General features: G+C 41.3%; 1 protein-coding gene across 1 annotated transcript; it reads left to right on the top strand.

Annotated features, from left to right (window-relative positions):
* Positions 1 to 86: 86 nt before the first annotated feature.
* myo7ba (myosin VIIBa) lies at positions 87 to 18,479 on the top strand. The gene is made up of 49 exons (XM_028403311.1): positions 87 to 127; positions 445 to 480; positions 595 to 696; positions 782 to 934; positions 1,470 to 1,654; positions 2,471 to 2,592; positions 2,674 to 2,816; positions 2,889 to 3,002; positions 3,961 to 4,114; positions 4,194 to 4,270; positions 4,345 to 4,464; positions 5,279 to 5,418; positions 5,506 to 5,716; positions 5,799 to 5,934; positions 6,014 to 6,189; positions 6,265 to 6,405; positions 6,867 to 7,025; positions 7,097 to 7,189; positions 7,281 to 7,375; positions 7,454 to 7,538; positions 7,620 to 7,838; positions 8,238 to 8,447; positions 8,519 to 8,731; positions 8,820 to 8,984; positions 9,063 to 9,353; positions 9,432 to 9,592; positions 9,663 to 9,789; positions 9,860 to 9,979; positions 10,183 to 10,356; positions 11,092 to 11,319; positions 11,396 to 11,563; positions 11,697 to 11,814; positions 12,239 to 12,365; positions 12,451 to 12,617; positions 12,697 to 12,878; positions 12,966 to 13,087; positions 13,193 to 13,347; positions 13,852 to 14,005; positions 14,092 to 14,247; positions 14,675 to 14,780; positions 14,885 to 14,998; positions 15,095 to 15,182; positions 15,259 to 15,365; positions 15,488 to 15,673; positions 16,518 to 16,634; positions 16,778 to 16,861; positions 16,941 to 17,060; positions 17,453 to 17,583; positions 17,860 to 18,479. Exons 2-48 carry the CDS (start codon positions 463 to 465, stop codon positions 17,546 to 17,548), a joined length of 6,699 nt encoding a protein of 2,232 aa, XP_028259112.1. The 5' UTR covers positions 87 to 127; positions 445 to 462; the 3' UTR covers positions 17,549 to 17,583; positions 17,860 to 18,479.
* The last annotated feature ends 354 nt before the right edge of the window (positions 18,480 to 18,833 follow it).

Genomic DNA, 18,833 nt, shown 5'->3' with positions numbered 1-18,833 from the left:
TGGGTGGCTCTACCTTTGCAGGAGCAAAGTCAAAGTGCCATAAAGTGAGGCTATGCTGGGAAACCTCCTGCTTGGTTGTCATTCAAGGAAAAGGTCTCTCAGCAGCAACTGAGAGGAGCTTCAACAGGTAAGATGACGTCGTCTTAAACGAAATGATCATATTAAAATTATACATCAATCCCAGGCCTCAGTATTTATTGTAATGGAACAGTGGACAGTTGATTGTAGTAAAAATCGTGATATACGATGTGTGAAAATGTCGTAATTAAGTAACTTTCTTTTAAACTACTTAAAAATCGAATGTATAACACAAGACTTTGTTTACATGCTGTTAATATTGAGTAGATATTAAGATGAGTAAAGATAAGACTTTAATAAAGTATGTGTGCTACATACATTGGTCTGCTAACAAGTAATATAATTGCTGTAATGTGTCCTTTGCAGATTGACTGCATATTTACCATGCTGCATTTGAGTAAGGTATAAATAAATTATCTATTAAATAACACATTTATGATGCTGCCTCTTGACGCCTGTTTTGCCACAGATGTTAATCTTTTTTTTTCTTTTACAACGTCTTGTTTCTCAAACCAGGGAGATGTTGTGTGGGTGGACTCCGGTGCTGGGGTGCCAATCGGGGCAGAGGTTAAGGTGTCGGACACTGGGCAGCTTCATCTGATCGATGATGAAGGAAAGGTACAAAAGCCAGACCACTTCTGTCAAAGCCAAGAATATCAGTGCAACCCTTCAGTAGCCTATAATGTCTGTTCTTTCATAACAGGAGCACAAGATCAACAAGAAGACACAGGGCAGCATCAGGCCCATGCACCCCACCTCTGTGAAGGGTGTGGATGACATGATAAGACTCGGTGACCTCAATGAGGCCGGTCTCCTCAGGAATCTCCTGGTGCGCCTGAAAGAGGGCATCATCTACGTAAGTTTCTATTCTGTGTGGAACCACCTAGTTTTATGATGTCCATAACCGGCTGAGGATACGCTTACTTGTCTGTGTCTGCTCTGGCTGTGAACAGATTACTGTTTTAGACTTTGCCCTGTGCATTATCACAGAGCTGTTTGTCTCCATAGAGACAAATGAGGCCCTGTTGAAAGAGAACATGTCAGTGTGTCTGCATCAAAGCTCAACGGTTCAGTTATGAGTCAGGCCATTTGGTTCTATATAAAAGTACTACTGCTAAATGATGGAGGCAACAATTACCAACAGTGATTGTCTCTTGAATACTGTATCACTGACCTCAGTGTTTATCACTGCTTTTCATGACTGACTGATCTGTGAAATGTTGACAAGCAGGCAGCTATATGAATATCTCGTGCACTGCTGCCCTGACCAAACAGGGTCATTTTAGTCACTGGCTCAGTGCCACACTTTGACCATAATTACTTGTTTATGCTCACACACACGCTCATTCAAACGTGCTACTGTGTGACAGCAAACAACGCTCTGTTTTCAGACATACACAGGCTCCATTCTGGTTGCAGTGAACCCTTACCAGCTGCTGCCCATCTACACCACTGAGCACGTGCACATGTACACAGACCGACGGCTGGGTGAACTGCCGCCGCATGTCTTCGCCATCGCAGACAGCTGCTTTTTCAACATGCGGCGTAACCAAAAGAACCAGTGCTGTGTCATCAGGTCAGCTGATCACACATTGTATTTCATTGTATTTGTGATTGTCAAAGAATTGAATGAAACTTATTTAGAATATAGAAAGACTTTTGCAGTCAGGGGACCCTGATTATTCTCCAAATAATAACATCATGCTAAAACTACAGTACTAAATGTTAAATAATGGGTTCAGTTTAACAGCTGGAAACAGGGGAATGGAATAATAACACTACCTAAAGGTTAAAAACAATCCCACATACAGTGCTACTTACTTTTAATTTTTTAATATTTCTGTATAAATAAAATGAACCAAAACATCTGCACATGTTCACAGAGAGCAAAGAGACCCCAATCAAACAAATGAGACCAAAATGTTGTATTTTGTAATTTTCAACTCAGGAAAATGATCCAATATTACATATGTGGAAGTGGTAAACATATGTGAACCATTGCTTTCTGCTGTGTAGTCCTAGTGTAGCAATAACAACTGCTGATCAGTTGTTTACAACAGCTTGGAGGAATTTTAGCCCGTTGCTCAGCATATCATTTCACCTGGATGAATGTTTGGGTTGTTGTTTCACCCACTTTGTCGTGCCCATTTTCTGCAAATATATAAATATTAAATTTTTTCTTTTCTTCCACAGAGAAATTAAATTAAAATATGTTATGAATATTGACTGTGAAGACACATTTCTTGTGAAAACCTGTTGTTAATTATTGTTTAGATTATGCATCATCCGCTCTTAAGTTGGAGATTAAAGGTATAATAAAATGTCATCTAGCACATGGGAAATGATGACACAGATCTCAGCCCTGAACGCTAACATGTCTGTTTTTCTTCAGTGGAGAGTCTGGAGCAGGGAAAACCGAGAGCACCAAGCTGATGCTGCAGTTCCTGGCTGCAGTGAGCGGTCGGCACTCCTGGATTGAGCAGCAGATTCTTGAAGCAAACCCCATCTTAGAGGGTAACAGCCTGATAAACCTGTTGAAAGTCACATCTCTTTCTTTCTTGAGCTGCTTTGACATATCGTGCATTTTCCTCTCAGCCTTTGGCAATGCTAAAACCATTCGCAATGATAACTCCAGTCGTTTTGGAAAGTACATCGACATCAACTTCACCAAGGGTGGGGCCATTGAAGGGGCCCGCATTGAGCAATACCTGCTGGAGAAGTCCAGAGTTTGTCGTCAGGTGAGAAACTGTTCACCTGAATATTTCCAGTCAAATTGTATTGTGGTAACAGACTTGTGCTTCCACATGCAGGCTCCTGAGGAAAGAAACTACCACATATTTTACTACATGCTTATGGGCATGTCACCTGAGCAGAAGAAGACTCTCTCCCTTGGGAATGCAGCTCAGTACAAGTATCTGACCATGGTATGTAAAAGAATCTTTAGAGATGGTTTACAAGATACAGCCAAGTTTATACCTCCTCTTTTAACTTTTGTGTAAAAATATAGATGAATATATAAATCATCGTAGTGTGTCTCAGTAAATACAACCTCTCATGAAGGACAACATTTTACTTTTTCCATTATTTATTTAGCAAAAATGAAAAAAAGAGAGAAACAAAAAACGTGGGCAATACTACGTCTTACTGCTTCCAGGGGTTTAATTAGTTGAGCTGCAGCAGGTGCTGCTGATCATCAGTCATTGATGAATTGATCATCAGCAGGTGTACAGACCTCTATAACAACAGATGTTTTGGCAGTTTGCTGCTCTGCAGCATTCAGGTGTGTTTAAACACAATGACAAGAGAACAGAGACAAATGTGAGTCCATCTGTCTGACAGTTAAAGCTTGGTGGAAACTGGGTCATACAACAGAACAATGATCCAAAGCACAGCAGCTAATCTACATCAGAATGGCTGAAAAATAAATTTGGAATGGTCCAGTCTAAAGTCCAGACCTCAACACAATTGTAATATTGTGTTGACCTCAATGAACTAAATCAATGTCAAAGAAGAATGGACCAAAATCCCTCCAGAGACTGATAAAGTCATACAGAAAACCATTACTAAGTTATTGCTATAAAAGGTGAATGTAAAAGCTATTGAATCATTAGTATTGTCCATGTGTATTTTTCCCTTTTTTGGCTTCATTTTGTTAGTGTAAAGTTTAAATCATAAATGACACATTAAAGAATGTTATATATTGTTGTTCCCCTGATGTTATATTTCCCTAACATTGAAAGCCACTACAATCAGATGATGTATGCTATAATTTTACACAGAAAACATAGAATTAAAAGAGGGCATGCCAACTTTTAAACATGTAAAAACATGTAAAACAAACAATTGTAAGTTCAGTTTTATGAATTTAAAACTTGTCACCAGGGTAACTGCACCAGTTGTGAAGGACGTGATGATGTGAGGGAGTACGCTCACTTCTGTTCAGCTCTGAAGATCCTCACCTTCACAGAGAATGACTCCCAGGAAATCCTCAAGCTGCTCGCTGCTATCCTTCACCTGGGCAATGTTGACTTTGAGGGTGAGGTCAATAATATAAAATAAGATTTGTTCTGAAATGTATGCATCCTTTCAGTAAATTGACCTTTATTTTTTTTCAGCTACCACTGTGAATAACCTGGAAGGCTGCGACATCCGACCATCATCCCACTTCAACATGGCTAGCAAGCTTTTGGAGGCATGTGTGTTTTTCTCTGCAAATAGAAAAGTGTGGAGATGACCCAGACTGACTGCACTGTCTCCTTACCTCAGGTTGACCCCAAAGCGCTGGAGAAGAGCCTGACTCAGCGTTCCTTTATGACCAACAGAGAGAGTGTGATCAAATCTCTGACCTCGGCTCAGGCTGTGGATGGCAGGGACGCCTTTGTCAAAGTAAAACCAGCCACACATTTAACATACAAAGTTTTCTTAGATCATAATGCTCTTAACAAAAGTGGTCATTTTTACAGAGACATTTACATGTCACATATTTAACACATTGAAATATTGATGGTTGAATTCCACACTTACTGGCCAATGTATTATGTCCACCTTGCTAGTAGTGGTTGTACCGCTTTTGCCCTCAGCTGCACATCCTTAAGGTGCTCTGTTGGGTTGAGATCAGAATTTATTTGTCAGGTTTGAGATGACCTGAGCTTCGTAACATGGTGTGTTATCCAGCAGAATATGGTACACTGTGCTCATATAAGGATGGACATGGTCAGCAACAGTACTCAAGCAGGTTGTGACTTTAAACCAGGTTCAGTTGGTGCTAAGAGGCCTAAAGAAAATGTCCTCACTTCAGATACCTTTCTTCCACATTCTGAAGCTGACTATGAACTGTAGCAGGTCGTCCTCACCATGGCTGTATGGAGTAATGCAATCAGCTGCTGCCATGTGATTGGCTGATTTAAACTTTACACTAACAATCAGGTGGACCTGATAGAAGGACCAGTGAGTTGATTGAGGTAAACCCAGTTGTTAGTCAAATGGACATTTTGTCCTATAGGCCTAGGGGCACTAGATGAAAAATCTTTAGTGATTTTCTGTGATTGTCTGAGTGATTGATCTTTTCTTTGGTTTTTAAAGAAATTAAATACATTTTTAAATAAAGTTGAAAATTAAAATAAGAAAAACTATGACCACACTACGTAGAACCTTTAGTTGTGAGGTGTGTTAATGCCATTGCCATGTATTATTTGTCCAGGCCATATATGGAAGACTTTTTATTTGGGTGGTAGACAAAATCAATGCTGCCATTTACAAGCCGCCCGAGGACGAGGAAGATGTCCGACAGTCCATTGGTCTTCTCGACATCTTTGGCTTTGAGAACTTCAAGAAAAACAGGTCGATGTTTTTAACAGTTCTCATAACATAAGGGTTCTGATGCCATTGTCTTTTGGCTACAATCCCCTATTTCTCTTTCATCTGCAGCTTTGAGCAGCTGTGCATCAACTTTGCCAACGAGCAGCTGCAGCAGTTCTTCGTCAGGCATGTTTTCAAGCTTGAGCAGGAAGAGTATGCCCGTGAGAACATTGTATGGAAGAACATTGACTACCAAGACAACCAGCACACCCTGGATGTGCTGGCAAGCAAACCTATGAACATGCTGGCACTTATCGATGAGGAGAGCAACTTTCCCAAGGTCTCCATCCTCAATAACTTGTAGTCATTTTCTGATGTAACAAAGACCAGCGAGTTTTATTTCTGTTTGGACTCATTTTCAGGGGACAGATTCCACTATGCTTGAAAAGATGAACCAGTTTCATAGAAAGGGGGACATCTACATTCCCCCGAAGAACAACTATGAGACACAGTTTGGAATCCGGCATTTTGCTGGGGTGGTCTATTATGACTCCAAAGGTACCACATAACTGTTACAAACAGACCATAATTCTTCTAATAATGTTTGTCATGTTCTTACTGTTTGTGTTTTTTTTAGGTTTCCTTGAAAAAAACCGTGACGCCCTGAGTCCAGACCTGATTCAGCTGGTGCAGACCTCCACCAACAAACTCCTCAAACAGGCATTCCACAATGAGCTGTCCTCCAGCTCCACTACCATCAAGAGCAGTGCCAACCCAAAGATGATCATAAACACGCCAAAGAACAGCCTCAGGGTCAGTGCAGCTTGACAGTGGGAAAATAAAAATACAATTTTTATAGAATTATTTACACTTTTTTTGGTCTCACAGCAAGCAACTGATAGCAAGAAGCGCGTGCTAACACTGACCGGCCATTTCCGTCAGTCTCTGGATTCTCTGATGAAAACACTGACTGTGTGCCAACCCTATTTCATACGCTGCATAAAACCCAATGACTTCAAGAAGCCCATGGTGAGTAGGGAAGCTCCATACACTCAAACAGTCAGGATTATCACTAGGTGCACTTTAAAGCAAACAGTAGTAGAAACTCCCCTTTAAGATTGGACAGACAGGATAAAAGAGAGAAACAGAGAAGAGAACAAAACAAGCAACACACATTACAAAGGACAAACAGGTCAAGTCTATTTGGGATTTTACTGGAAGCCGATAAAGAGAAGCTAGAATAAGAGAAGGATGATCCCTCTTGCTGGTTCCTGTCAGAACTCTAGCTGCTGCGTTCTGGATCAGCTGCAGGCTGTTTAGAAAAATGTGGACATCCTGACAATAGTGAGTTGCAGTAGTCTGGCCTAGAAGTGACAAAAGCATGAACAAGTTTTTCAGCATCTCACTGAGAGAGGATATTCCTGATCTTACGGAGGTGAAAGAAGGCAGTTGGCTGTAAGTAAATCATGTTCCATGCCTCTTTGCCTCAGCTGTTTGACAGAGACCTGTGCATGCGGCAGCTCCGTTACTCTGGCATGATGGAGACCATAAAGATCCGGAAAGCTGGGTATCCAGTACGCTACACCTTTGATGAGTTTCTCAGTCGCTACCGTGTCCTCCTGAGGAGTTCTATCTGTGATCCCAAAACAGTGAGTTTGACATTTTTAATTGCATTTCAGCTTTTCTCAGCGTTTCTCACCTGGTTTATATGTTTTCACAGGAAAGCAAAGAGAAATGCTGTGAGACCATTTGTAAATCTGTGCTCACTGGACAAGGTGACTGGAAGACTGGAATCACGAAGATATTCCTTAAGGTGCTGCTTGCATGTGTGTTATTGTTAATGTACATTTGTGGAAGGATATCATGACCAAAATATTCAAACAGTCATTTCTTTGTTTTGTCAGGACTTCCATGACACAATGCTTGAATTGGAGCGAATGAAAGAACTAAACACAAAGGCACTTTTGATCCAGAAAGTCCTAAGAGGCTACAAATACAGGTATGAGACAAAAGCTTCTGAATGATCTCTTCTCATGTGAAACACTGCCTCATTCTGTGTCATTCATTTACTCTAAAGGAGAGAATTCTTGAGAAAAAAGGCTGCTGCTCTGGTCATTCAGAAACACTGGAGAGGACACAAAGGCAGGAAGCTGTACAAAGTGGTCAGTCACTTTTTAATATTTCCCCTCAGCTGGATTACAGGCCTGGCTTGCATTAACCTTTCTGTGTTGCTGTGACTGTAGGTGCAGCTGGGCTTTTCACGCCTGCAGGCACAAGTTCGCTCTCGCCAACTGTGTTTCCAGTACAAGAAGAGGCGGCAGGCGGCCCTCGTGTTGCAGGCCCGGACAAGAGGATACCTGGCCAGAAAAGAATGGAAGCGGAAGAGAGACGCTGTGATCCTGCTGCAGGCCCACACCAGGGGCATGCTGGCAAGAAAAGCGCTCAGAAAGATGAAAACAGATGTAAGTTTGACTTGAAGAATCTTTGTAACATTTTATATATTTTATGTTAAGGAACTACACAAAATGGTCTTAGGTTGGTAAAGTGCAAAAATTCTATAAAAATAACCCTTGGTGCTACCAATTACCTTTTGAAGTTATGTGATTAGTTTAATTTAAATGTCCGCCTGTGTGCACATGACATCAGTATATACACCTTTGTGCCCATCAACAAAAACGCTACATGTGGTGTAAAGTAAAGTTATAATATCAGTCAAGAGACTTAAAGCTTGTTGTAAGGCAACAAAATAGGACAATGTACACTGTGTAAGTGACTTGGGTTATTGACTCTGCAGTCAATATATTGCCCCCCAGCAACCATTGCTTCTGGACTGTGGATTGTTTGTGTCGTTTTTCTTTCAGAGGTACCTCTCTGCTCAAGAGAAAGAAGAAGAACGGCGAGCCCTTCTGGAGAGACAGAAACGCTTAGAAGAAGTATTAAGGCAGAAGAGAGAGATGGACGCCAAAGCTCAGTCTGATGCCATCACAGACCAGGAGATGGTGGACAGCATCTTTGACTTTCTGCCCACTATTGTTGGTGGGCAGGAGGGGCAGGCACCTGTGGGATATGAGGTTTGGAGACACAGAGTTGTAATGTAGTTAGTTTGTAGATGAGATGAATCACGTGTCTGCATGCTTTTCAGACTTTTGAGGGGAAAAGAATGATCACTGAGGAGATAGACATCGACGAGCTCCCTATGGTTGAAGATCTTCCCAAAGAAGACTATGATGACCTGGATGAGTACCCCTTCTCCAAATTTGCCTCCATGTACTTCCAGGGTGCAGCCACCCACACCCACATCCGTCAGAGGCTTCGACAGCCTCTGCTCTACCACGAGGATGAAGGAGATGTTCTGGTGCTTCCTTTAGAACATTTCAGTTCTTAATTTCACATGTTCTTCTCCATGTGTTTTTTAGATAACGATGGCATTCTGTTTCCAACAGGCTTCATTGACAGTGTGGTGGATCATCCTGAGGTTCATGGGAGACCTTCCTGAGCCAAAGAAACAGGTCAAGGCTCAGAGAATCTCTACGCAGGAACGGTTTCTGCCCCAGGACCTGATCTCCAGAAATGACAGACGTCTAAGTAACATGGTGGGCCTGGATCAGGTAAATGTCTTCAAAGTAAGGTGAAGATTTTGTTTTTATATTTGATAGTTTAATATGAAAATGTCTTTTTTGTTTTAGAGGGTGCTAAGGAATAAAAAAGACAGGCCATTACCCAATGAGTCCGTACAAAACAGAAAGAGCTCCATTTTCACGGACCTTCTGTCAAAAAACAGGAAGGTCTCTGCCATGCCCAGCGAGGCAGCACAAAACCCAAAGGCATACACTGTGCCTGAGGGGAACCCTCGCACAAGGAAGGGATCCACATTCACCGACCTGCTGTCCAGAAACAAAAAAGCATCTGCTGTTCAAGACAATGGAATCCCAAAATCCAGTTCAAGCCTCAGGAAGCCCTCCATCATCGTGGAGGAGGTGAGGCCGAAGCACAAACAATATTTTTTATATTTTTATCCCCCTTGTAGCACACTGACAGAAATGTTTCTCCATCAGTCAGATGATCTAACCGAAGTGTCCAAGCCTCCGACTCTTCAGACTGTGAGTGAGGACAGTGATGTCATGATCGGAGAAGGACCCACCCTGGACAGGCCCCTGACATCTCTTGAAAAAATCCAAATCATTGTGTCATACGGCATTGTCAGGCGTGACCTCAGGTCAGAGGACGTCGATTGATTCTACTATGCTTCTTTCTGAGCCTCCATTAATGCAATGCTGTCTGCCCAGGGATGAGATATACTGTCAGATCTGCAAGCAGCTTGAAGACAACAATAATCGTAACAGCTACTTCCGAGGTTGGGTCCTGCTGTCTCTCTGTCTGGGAATATTCCCTCCAAGTGACCACTTTATAAGGGTAAGAAGAACGCTTTATTGAAAGTGCCTGTGCATCAAAAAACAGTGTGTCACATGTCTTGTCTTGGCAGTACCTTCAAAGTTTCATCCGTGCCGCTCCCGGGGGCTACGCCTCCTACTGTACTGAAAGACTGCATCGCACTGTAGTGAATGGAGTGCGTGGAGAGCCTCCGGCCTGGCTGGAATTGCAGGTGCTGACTTTTTTTTTTTAACAAATGCAAAGGATTCAGAATTCATCAAAATACAATCAGTAGTTATTAATGACAAAGTAAAACATGTGACTTTCGTCCCACTGCTCTGTGCATTGTACCATGTATAGCACTATATATACTTTTAATCCATGTTAAAAATTGGCTTTGTAATCTGTATGGGTTTTAATTGGTTTGTTTCACAGGCAACAAAGACAAAAAAGCCCATGTTTGTGTCTGTGACGCTGATGGATGGCCGTGCCATTAACCTTCCTGTTGACTCAGCATCTACATCCAAAGAGATCTGCCAGATCGTCTCCAACAAAATCAAACTGAAAGACACCTTTGGTTTTTCACTCTATGTCGCCTTGTATGAAAAGGTACTGTTTGGTACACCAATAGTACACCTATAGTTAGTTAAAGTTTTTAAGTCTGTATCTACAGTCATGTTCCAAAACTTAAAAGTACCCCCTCATTTAATTCTGTTTTGTTGTTTAAAAACATAAAAATACAATCTGATTGGAGTGGCTCTTTAGGCAAATACAAAAATACAACCTCAGGCCAACAACTTATTTCACTGTGTTATTTATTTAGCAAAAATGCAGCAAAAAAGAAAAAACATGTTCAACACTACGTCACCCCCCCTTACAGCTTGCATAGGATTTAATTAGGTGGGCTGCAGCAGGTGCTGCTGATCATTATCATCAGCAGGTGTACAGACCTCTATAAAAAAAGATGTTTTGGCTGCTCTGCAGCATTCAGGTGTGTGTTAACACAGTGACAAGAGAGAAAGACATAAACAATGGTGTTACTATGGAAGCTACTGAATCATGGAGGGTACTTAGTATTACCCACATGCATTTTTTGTTGATTTTTACTAAGTCAACATAACATGCCTACATAAAAATTCTGTTTTTACATGAAAACACAGAACATGACAGTAATCAGAATCAGAATTGTGTTTATTGCCATGTAAGTGAAGAGGTTTCACATGGACTTTGCCTTAGTGATTTAGTGCATACATACAACATAAAACAATTAACATGTAATAAGAAGCATGCATGGGGTAAAATATAATAAATAATAATAATTGATGGTGTTGGTCTGTCCTCCAGGTGTGGGCTCTGGGCAGTGGCAGGGAGCATGTGATGGATGCCATCTCTCAGTGTGAGCAGGAAGTGAAGAGGAGGGGAGGTCAGGAGCAGCATGCTCCATGGCGTCTCTTCTTCCGCAAGGAGGTTTTCACCCCGTGGCATGACTGCAAAGAGGACAAAATCACTACAGACCTCATCTACAGACAGATCATCCATGGTCTGAAGTATGGAGAGTACCAGACTGAAAAGGTTGGCACTCACATTGATTGTCAGAAAATTGCTGCCATACACTTTGAAAAGCTGACCTCATACTTGACTTTGACAGGAAGATGATGTTGTTGAGCTCGCTGCAAAGCATTTGTACATCCAGCATGGCTCAGACAGCAGCGCTGAACATGTGAAAGACGCTGTGCAGGAGTGCATCAACAACTCTCTGCTGGAGGCCAAGTCAGAAGCCAAGTGGGTGCAGATGGTCAGCACGGCTCATGCCCAGGTCAGTCACATCCTGGATTCAGTGGTGCAGGATTAAAAGTTTTTTTTTTTTTTTTTTTTTTAAAAAAAAGCTCTAACAAGGCCATGAATATGTTTTATGCTTTTGTTTTTTTGTTTTTTGTTTTTTTTTTTAGGGAAATTTTCAGAGTACAACGCAAAAGGCAGATTCAGTAAAGGCAGAGATGGTCGACTATGCACGGGAGAAGTGGCCTATGTTCTTCTCTAGGTTCTTTGAGGTTGCCAAACTGTCTGGTAAGTGATGCTAGTTAGGTAGATAGTTTGACTTATTGTGTGGGTTTTATATAATTACAACTCAGAATATATAATATATAGAAGTCTCACTATTATTATCCATGCTTAACCAGATTATAAAAACATGTGTAACACACAGAAATTTAGGAATCATAGGAATCAACTATGCTAAACGATCAAATCTGCAGTAACATTCTTACATTCTGTGTGTAACAGCGGCTAATAAGTATTAAGTAATAAGTATTTTTGTGTTCAGGTATTATTTACATTTCTCCACACAATGTTGGAGAACAGATTCTTGCAGGATGAAAATTCTCTAAAAGCCTGACATATCACTACTTTTGAACTGTGAGATTGGAACAAATCTCATAATTTCTATCATGTCCACCATAAATCACAATGTTTCCTCCATGATTGGTTCTAGGTCCTCCTCTACCAAAGAGCAAGTTTATTGTAGCCATAAACTGGACTGGTATCACATTCCTGGATGAGAGAGAGAAGAGGCTGCTGGAGCTCTCTTTCCCAGAAATAACTGCAGTCAACATCGTCAAGTAAAGATGCTTTTTATTCATACAGGAGAATCCAGTTCGCTTGTTATTAGGCTGACATGTTTTGATTGTGTGCTGTGTCCGTCAGGGAAGGTAAGGTGTCAGGACAGGCTACGTCTCTTCTGACACTGAAAGGAGACTTCACCTTGAGCGGATCCACAGCCGAGGACATGGCGGATCTGGTTACCATGTTCCTCAGTGGACTGACAGAGCGCTCCCAGTACGCTGTTGCCCTGAAGGAAGTCAGCAGCCAAGGTCAGAGCTCTGGGTTCTCTTTGTCACATTGTTACAGTTGAATAGAGTGATTTCTGACTCCACGTCTACTCCTTTCCAGATGACCCTACACTCCTCAGCTTCAAGAAAGGAGAGCTCATCATAATTATCAAAGACGATGAGTTCTCCCAAGAGCGTGGCTGGATAAAGGGCCAAAATGAGAGAACCAAAAAAATAGGAGCTGTCCCCATCGAGGCCATATCAATCCTGCCAACGCTCACCAAACCAACCAATGAGATCCTGGTACAGAGCTGGCATGCCTTTCTTTGATGAGCTGTTGTCCCCACTTCTGAGGAGTGTTAAATGTGGTGCATGTGTCCTTTGTTCCAGAGCCTTCTCAACCTGTCTCCAAACCAGAGGAAGAACATCATACAGGCAAACCTGAAGGACACCGGCACAGTGGAGAGGGTCGCGCTTTTCACGCTGAAAGAATTCTCTCTCGAATATTTCAGGTATTAACCTTTTCACTGCTGTTTCTTTCTACCAGCTGGTCAGCGGACAGTGGTTAGTGAAACAGCACTGACAACAGAAACATCTACACTTCCTCCGTCCTACAGGCAGCCCACCAAGGATGTGAACCGTCAGGTTATTTCCAGGAACGCTGCTCCTGAGAGGCTGTGGGCCAACTCCAGAGAACCAATCAGACAGCCTCTACTAAGGAAGCTGGCAGGCAATGCCGAGCTCAGCCACAAGGCTTGCCTGGCCTTCACAGATATCCTCTATAGTGGTGTTTGTACTAATGCACTGCTGGGTGCACAAACATGTTTGAACAGTTTGGACACTACTACTACTACTACTACTACTAGATTTTCTGTCGGTGTGAATCACGTCATTGCTGTGTAAAAATAAAAAAACGATCAAAAAAATAAAACAGCCATGTAATCATGAAGCTTCTAGGCTATATAACCCACAATACAGTTTCTAATCCTGACCTTACATATGTGGGTGTCAACTACAGAAAATGTTGTTATTGTATTGCCTTTTTAAAGAAAACAGGCCTCAGACACTAAGTGCAAAACTTAGTCTCATACTGTGCACAGGAGACTCACACAATGATCTATCACACTCACATGCCACATTTTATTTTTCACACTGTAACACCCCCACATGTCCCAGCTTCACAACCATCACAAAGACTTTTGTTTTCTAATATGAACTAGAAAAAAACGTAACTAACCAGGAAGCTTATTGTTGTTCCTCCTTGACTACTGTGTACCAATCCTAAAGTATATGGGGGATTACCCCACCAAGCAGATGCAGAGTTCCCTGGAGCTCACTGACCAGATCTTTGGCCCGGCCATGAAACATGAGGCACTCAGGGATGAGATCTATTGCCAGATCATGAAGCAGATGACCAGCAATAACAACCGGTATGCATGTGTCTCTAATAAAAGGATTCTCTATGTCATGAAGTGAAAGTCAAATGAATCAAAGAGTCTTAACCATGTGTCATCAGGTTCAGCATGGAGCAGGGCTGGCAGCTGATGTGGCTCTGCTGCGGCCTGTTTCCTCCCAGCCAGACTCTTCTGAAGCCAGCTCATCGATTTCTAGAGACACGGCGCAGGGAACCCCTCGCTGCTGACTGCTTGCAGCGGCTGCAGAGTTCTCTGAGGTTTGTCTGGCATGTACATCACCAAATAGAGGACACTGGGTGTATGACATAAAAAGTGTGTGCAACAAAGACAAAATGACACCATCGCTGGTGAGAAAAGGAAATGTCACACTGTGAAGTCCTGTGTTAAAAATCTCTCAGATAAAAGAGTAAAGGTCAGCTCGGTGCAGTGTATGAGGAAGAACTTGCTGCAGTAGTGCACATTATCAGCAGAGGCTTTATACAAATGTGTTGCATCAGCTTCGCTAAAGAATTTGCATGGCTTCTGCTATAAATAGATTTGATTTACATTCAGTGTTATTTAGAGATTAGTTCTAATACAGATGTTAGTCTGTATTAGAAACTGTGAGATCATCCATTCCAGTGATGCAAACATAATTAGAAAACAAATAGGCACGTGCTTAATCGTTGTATTTTTCTGGTTCAGGATGGAGCCCAGGAAGCTCCCACCTCACCAGGTGGAGGTGGACGCCATCCAACAGAACAGCACCCAGATTTTCCATAAAATTCACTTCCCCAACGACACAGGCGAGGTACAAACACAGTCTTACAGTTTTAAAAAGTTACCAAAAAATACAAATTTACCAGCGCAATACATCGAGAGGCTCGTCGTGTTATGACTCTGTCATCCTCGCAGATCTTTGAGGTGGTGACTAACACCAGGATAAGAGATCTCATCCAGAACATCTCCAAAAAGCTCAGCCTGTCCTCATCAGATGGCTACAGCCTGTTTGTCAAAACACAGGACAAGGTTCACTTTGCACCACAGCCATCATATTTATCTTGTATTAGGAGTGTTCTCAGCACTCTTTATTAAGAGTCTGTAACTGCATTTACTCTGTTTCAGATTCTCAGTTTGAATGACACAGACTACTTCTTTGATAGTCTGAGGCAGATTACGGACTGGTCCAAGAAAGCCAAGAGGATCAAAGATGGTAACACATCACATCGCACATCCAGTCACAATAGGACTGTTCCTCTATATTTACCTGTTGTGTGTGTGTTCTGCAGGTGGGCCAGTCAACATAGCCTACCTTGTGTTTTTTATGAGGAAGTTGTGGTTTAATGTGATGCCTGGCAGAGACACAGAGGCCGATCTTATCTTTCATTTCCCTCAGGTACATTTGAATGGCATCACATTTTCCACCTGCTATAAAAGCCAAATACTTCAGTTCAGACAGTATGATGATGCTACAGAAGTTATTTCCCAGAGCTGCCTTCATCTTTGTATGTTTTGCAGGAGCTGCCCAAGTACCTGAGAGCCTATCATGTTTGTACCAAAGAGGAAATGATCAACATCGCAGGTCTTCTCTTTAGAATAAAAGTCAACAATGACAAGAGTCAGTTTGCCCAGATTCCCAAGCTGCTGAAGGAGCTAGTGCCTGCTGACCAACTGAAGGCCATGTCTGAAAATGACTGGAAGAAGGTACGAGGACCATGACCTTTCCTTTCTGAGGAGCCACAACTTTAAAACAACAGTTCGGTTCAGTACGCTAATGTCATGCTAACACGATTATAACAATGACATGGTAATGTTTGACACCAAATGTGAAGGCTATGTGAAGAATAGTGATCATAGCACTTTGAGCTAAGGATGCAACGCTTTAGTGGTCAGCCAATCACCATGTTTCACTTCAGAGGATGCTTTCTTTGAATTTGAAAACTAATTGCATTAATTGGGTACAAACAAGTCTGTACTGTTGAAGAAAAAGTGGATTCTGAATTTTTCTCTTTACTCAAGATAATACTGAGAACAGGAAGTTAAAGACACAAGAAAGGTTGACTACCAAAATAAAACATGAAGTACAAGGAACCAAGACCAACATGGAAACAATTCTAAAGCTTGTATACCTAAAACTGTTCTTTGGTGCCTAGTTTCACTACTACTACTCTACTTTCTTGAAAAAATACTCACAAAGAGGAAGTAGAGAAACTAACAGGGACTGTTTGGTTGTAGATGCATTGCTGCATTAGAGTATATTAGTAAGAGTACTCTCTGGTTTGTGCATTTAACATGTCACCCAGTGAACCATAATTTCATTATTCATTATTTTCATGGCATTAGGGTTAATCTTAATGCTGCAACAACTACAGATATATAAGAGCCACATATGAGCAGTATCAGCATGATAGCCTTCCTGTGATCTTTATCTCAGCGCAGTGAGAATGTACCCTGAAGGCTGTGGGGGTGTTAGAAAATCATTAACCTCTTTCTGTCTGTTTACCAAACAAGAGTGTCTCTTATACTGTCATTTGTTTTTGATTTTTAGACAATTGTTGCCTCTTACAACAAACAAGCTGGCATGAGTGTTGATGAAGCTAAGGTGGCTTTTCTGAAGGTGGTGTGCCGCTGGCCAACGTTCGGCTGTGCTTTCTTTGAAGTCAAGGTGAGAGCTGCGGTGAAAGCTTTATCTTGCTCTCAGTCATCACCTCAGTTGGATGTGTGGCACATCCATCTGATGTTCTCATTCTTTCTCAGTTTGTTGTATCCCCCACAGTGAAGAACAATTTGCTCATTTGTCTTTTTCAGCAAACATCAGAGCCAAATTTTCCAGATATTGTGCGAATAGCCATCAGCAAGCAAGGGCTGACCATCATCCACCCTAAAACTAAGGTTAAAGAAAGTCAAAAATAACACTAATAACTTCATCACCTTTTAATTCTAACTATTTATTTAATTTTCTTCTGTGAAGGAGGTTCTGGCTAATCATCCCTTCAACCGCATCGCTAACTGGTGCAGTGGAAGCACCTACTTTCACATGACCATTGGCAGTTTAGTCAAGGGAAGCAAATTCCTGTGTGAAACATCACTGGTAAGAGGCTTCACAAGACACGTTGTTAAAGCTGTGTATTCTTAAACACATATTTTCCGGATATGTTTATGCTAACAGAACATATGAATGAATGAATGAATGCCAATTGACTTTTACTCAGGAGTCCCCCTGACATCGCAAGTTGTGTTGGTTTCACTCAGTTTCTCCTGTGGTTGAGTTTAGTTTGTAATCATAGTTGGGGTTAGGCATAAAACACACAAATACATAACATTAAATACATTTTAATGTTTCCACATGAACACATAGTGTAGCCAGAGAAATATGCACACGGTCCGTTTTCAAGGACTGAAATATCGCCGATGATGTTCCTGGTGGACGGGCTGGCATTCCTTCAGTTTCCTTTTTTAACCACCGTGTCTTTTTTTTTTAAGGGTTACAAGATGGATGACCTCATAACCTCGTATGTCACCATGTACCTCAGAGAGAGGAAGGCAATACAAACCAGGAACCAGCGCTTCAATATCTGAAGTCAGTGACTGAGGGTGGAGCAGCAGGCTTGGAGGTTTTTCACTTTATAATTTAAAGCTATTTGTTTGGCATTCATATGAGTAACATAATCAGGAGAGAAGAGCATGATTTATTACAGCTCATAACACATATGAACTCACATTTTGCAAATGTGTCCTTATATCCAGAATTAAAATTAGAGAAGTACAACACACTTTGGATTATTGTGATCATTGCATTATTTTTAAGAATTTCAATCTGAGAAAACCATGAAATATTTTTGTATCCTCTTGATACAGTACACAATAATTTTCCGACTTTTCCAACACAGGAAGCTAGATGGGATAGGCTCCAGCCCCCTGTAACCCTGTACTGCAGGACAAAGCGAGTTCAGAAGGTGGATGGATGGATGGATAAACACAGGAAGCATTGTGTGAGATATTTATTCAAGTTTGGTGGTGAATCATTTTAGTTGTAATATTTTTTTAATCATGTTTTTACTTGTGAATTGTGAAATAAATTTATCACTAATTCTTCTCTTTATTAATGTTTCTGATATAAATAATGCTATGAGTATGTTTACATTAAGCTCTGAAACAGATGATGTTTGTCATTGAAGTCTAAAAAGTCAAGTCAAAACATTTCCTTTCTCAGATCTTCAAATCTGATTGTTGCATCTTGTTAGGTAATGTGGACTCTTCATTGTCTTTGTTGTAGCGTTGCTTAGCTGCTTTCTCTATAAATATATCAGAGTGAAACTATCTCATGTGCTGCATACCAAATGGAGTCCAACTCATTGTTAATGCTCTATACTGTGTACTGCCTGAAATCTGCACTTAATCTTGTCTTATCACTAATTGTAGACAATTAATGGAAAATATTCAATCAAACATTTAATATTGAGAATTTTGGCAGCTAAAATTGTCAAATAAAACTGTCAATGTGAAAATCTCTTGGTGAGCATAACTTCCTATTGACTGGCTCAGTTCAACACATCAATGTGTTCCTTGAACACTAATCACTCCAAATGGTTTGTATCAGGATGCATGTGTGATTTTTTTCTAGCCAAAAGTACGGAGGTTTAGGGTCATTTTAGTCCATTCTTCAGTGCACGACAGCTTTAGTTCTATGGCGTTGGAGGGTTTCTTGCTTCAAGTCTTTCCACAATATTTCAGTTGGATTAGGTTCAGTTTGATTTGGCCATTCTGTAACACAAGCTCGTTCCCTGTTTAGCCATTTGTTGTGGAGGAGTTTGTGTGTTTAGGGTTGTTGTCTTGCTGCAGTTAAAAAGTCTTCAGCTTGCAG

This window comes from Parambassis ranga, chromosome 4 (genome assembly GCF_900634625.1).
Source record: "Parambassis ranga chromosome 4, fParRan2.1, whole genome shotgun sequence".
In the NCBI taxonomy this organism is placed as follows: Eukaryota; Metazoa; Chordata; class Actinopteri; family Ambassidae; genus Parambassis; species Parambassis ranga.
This window is presented reverse-complemented; position numbering and strand designations above follow the sequence as displayed.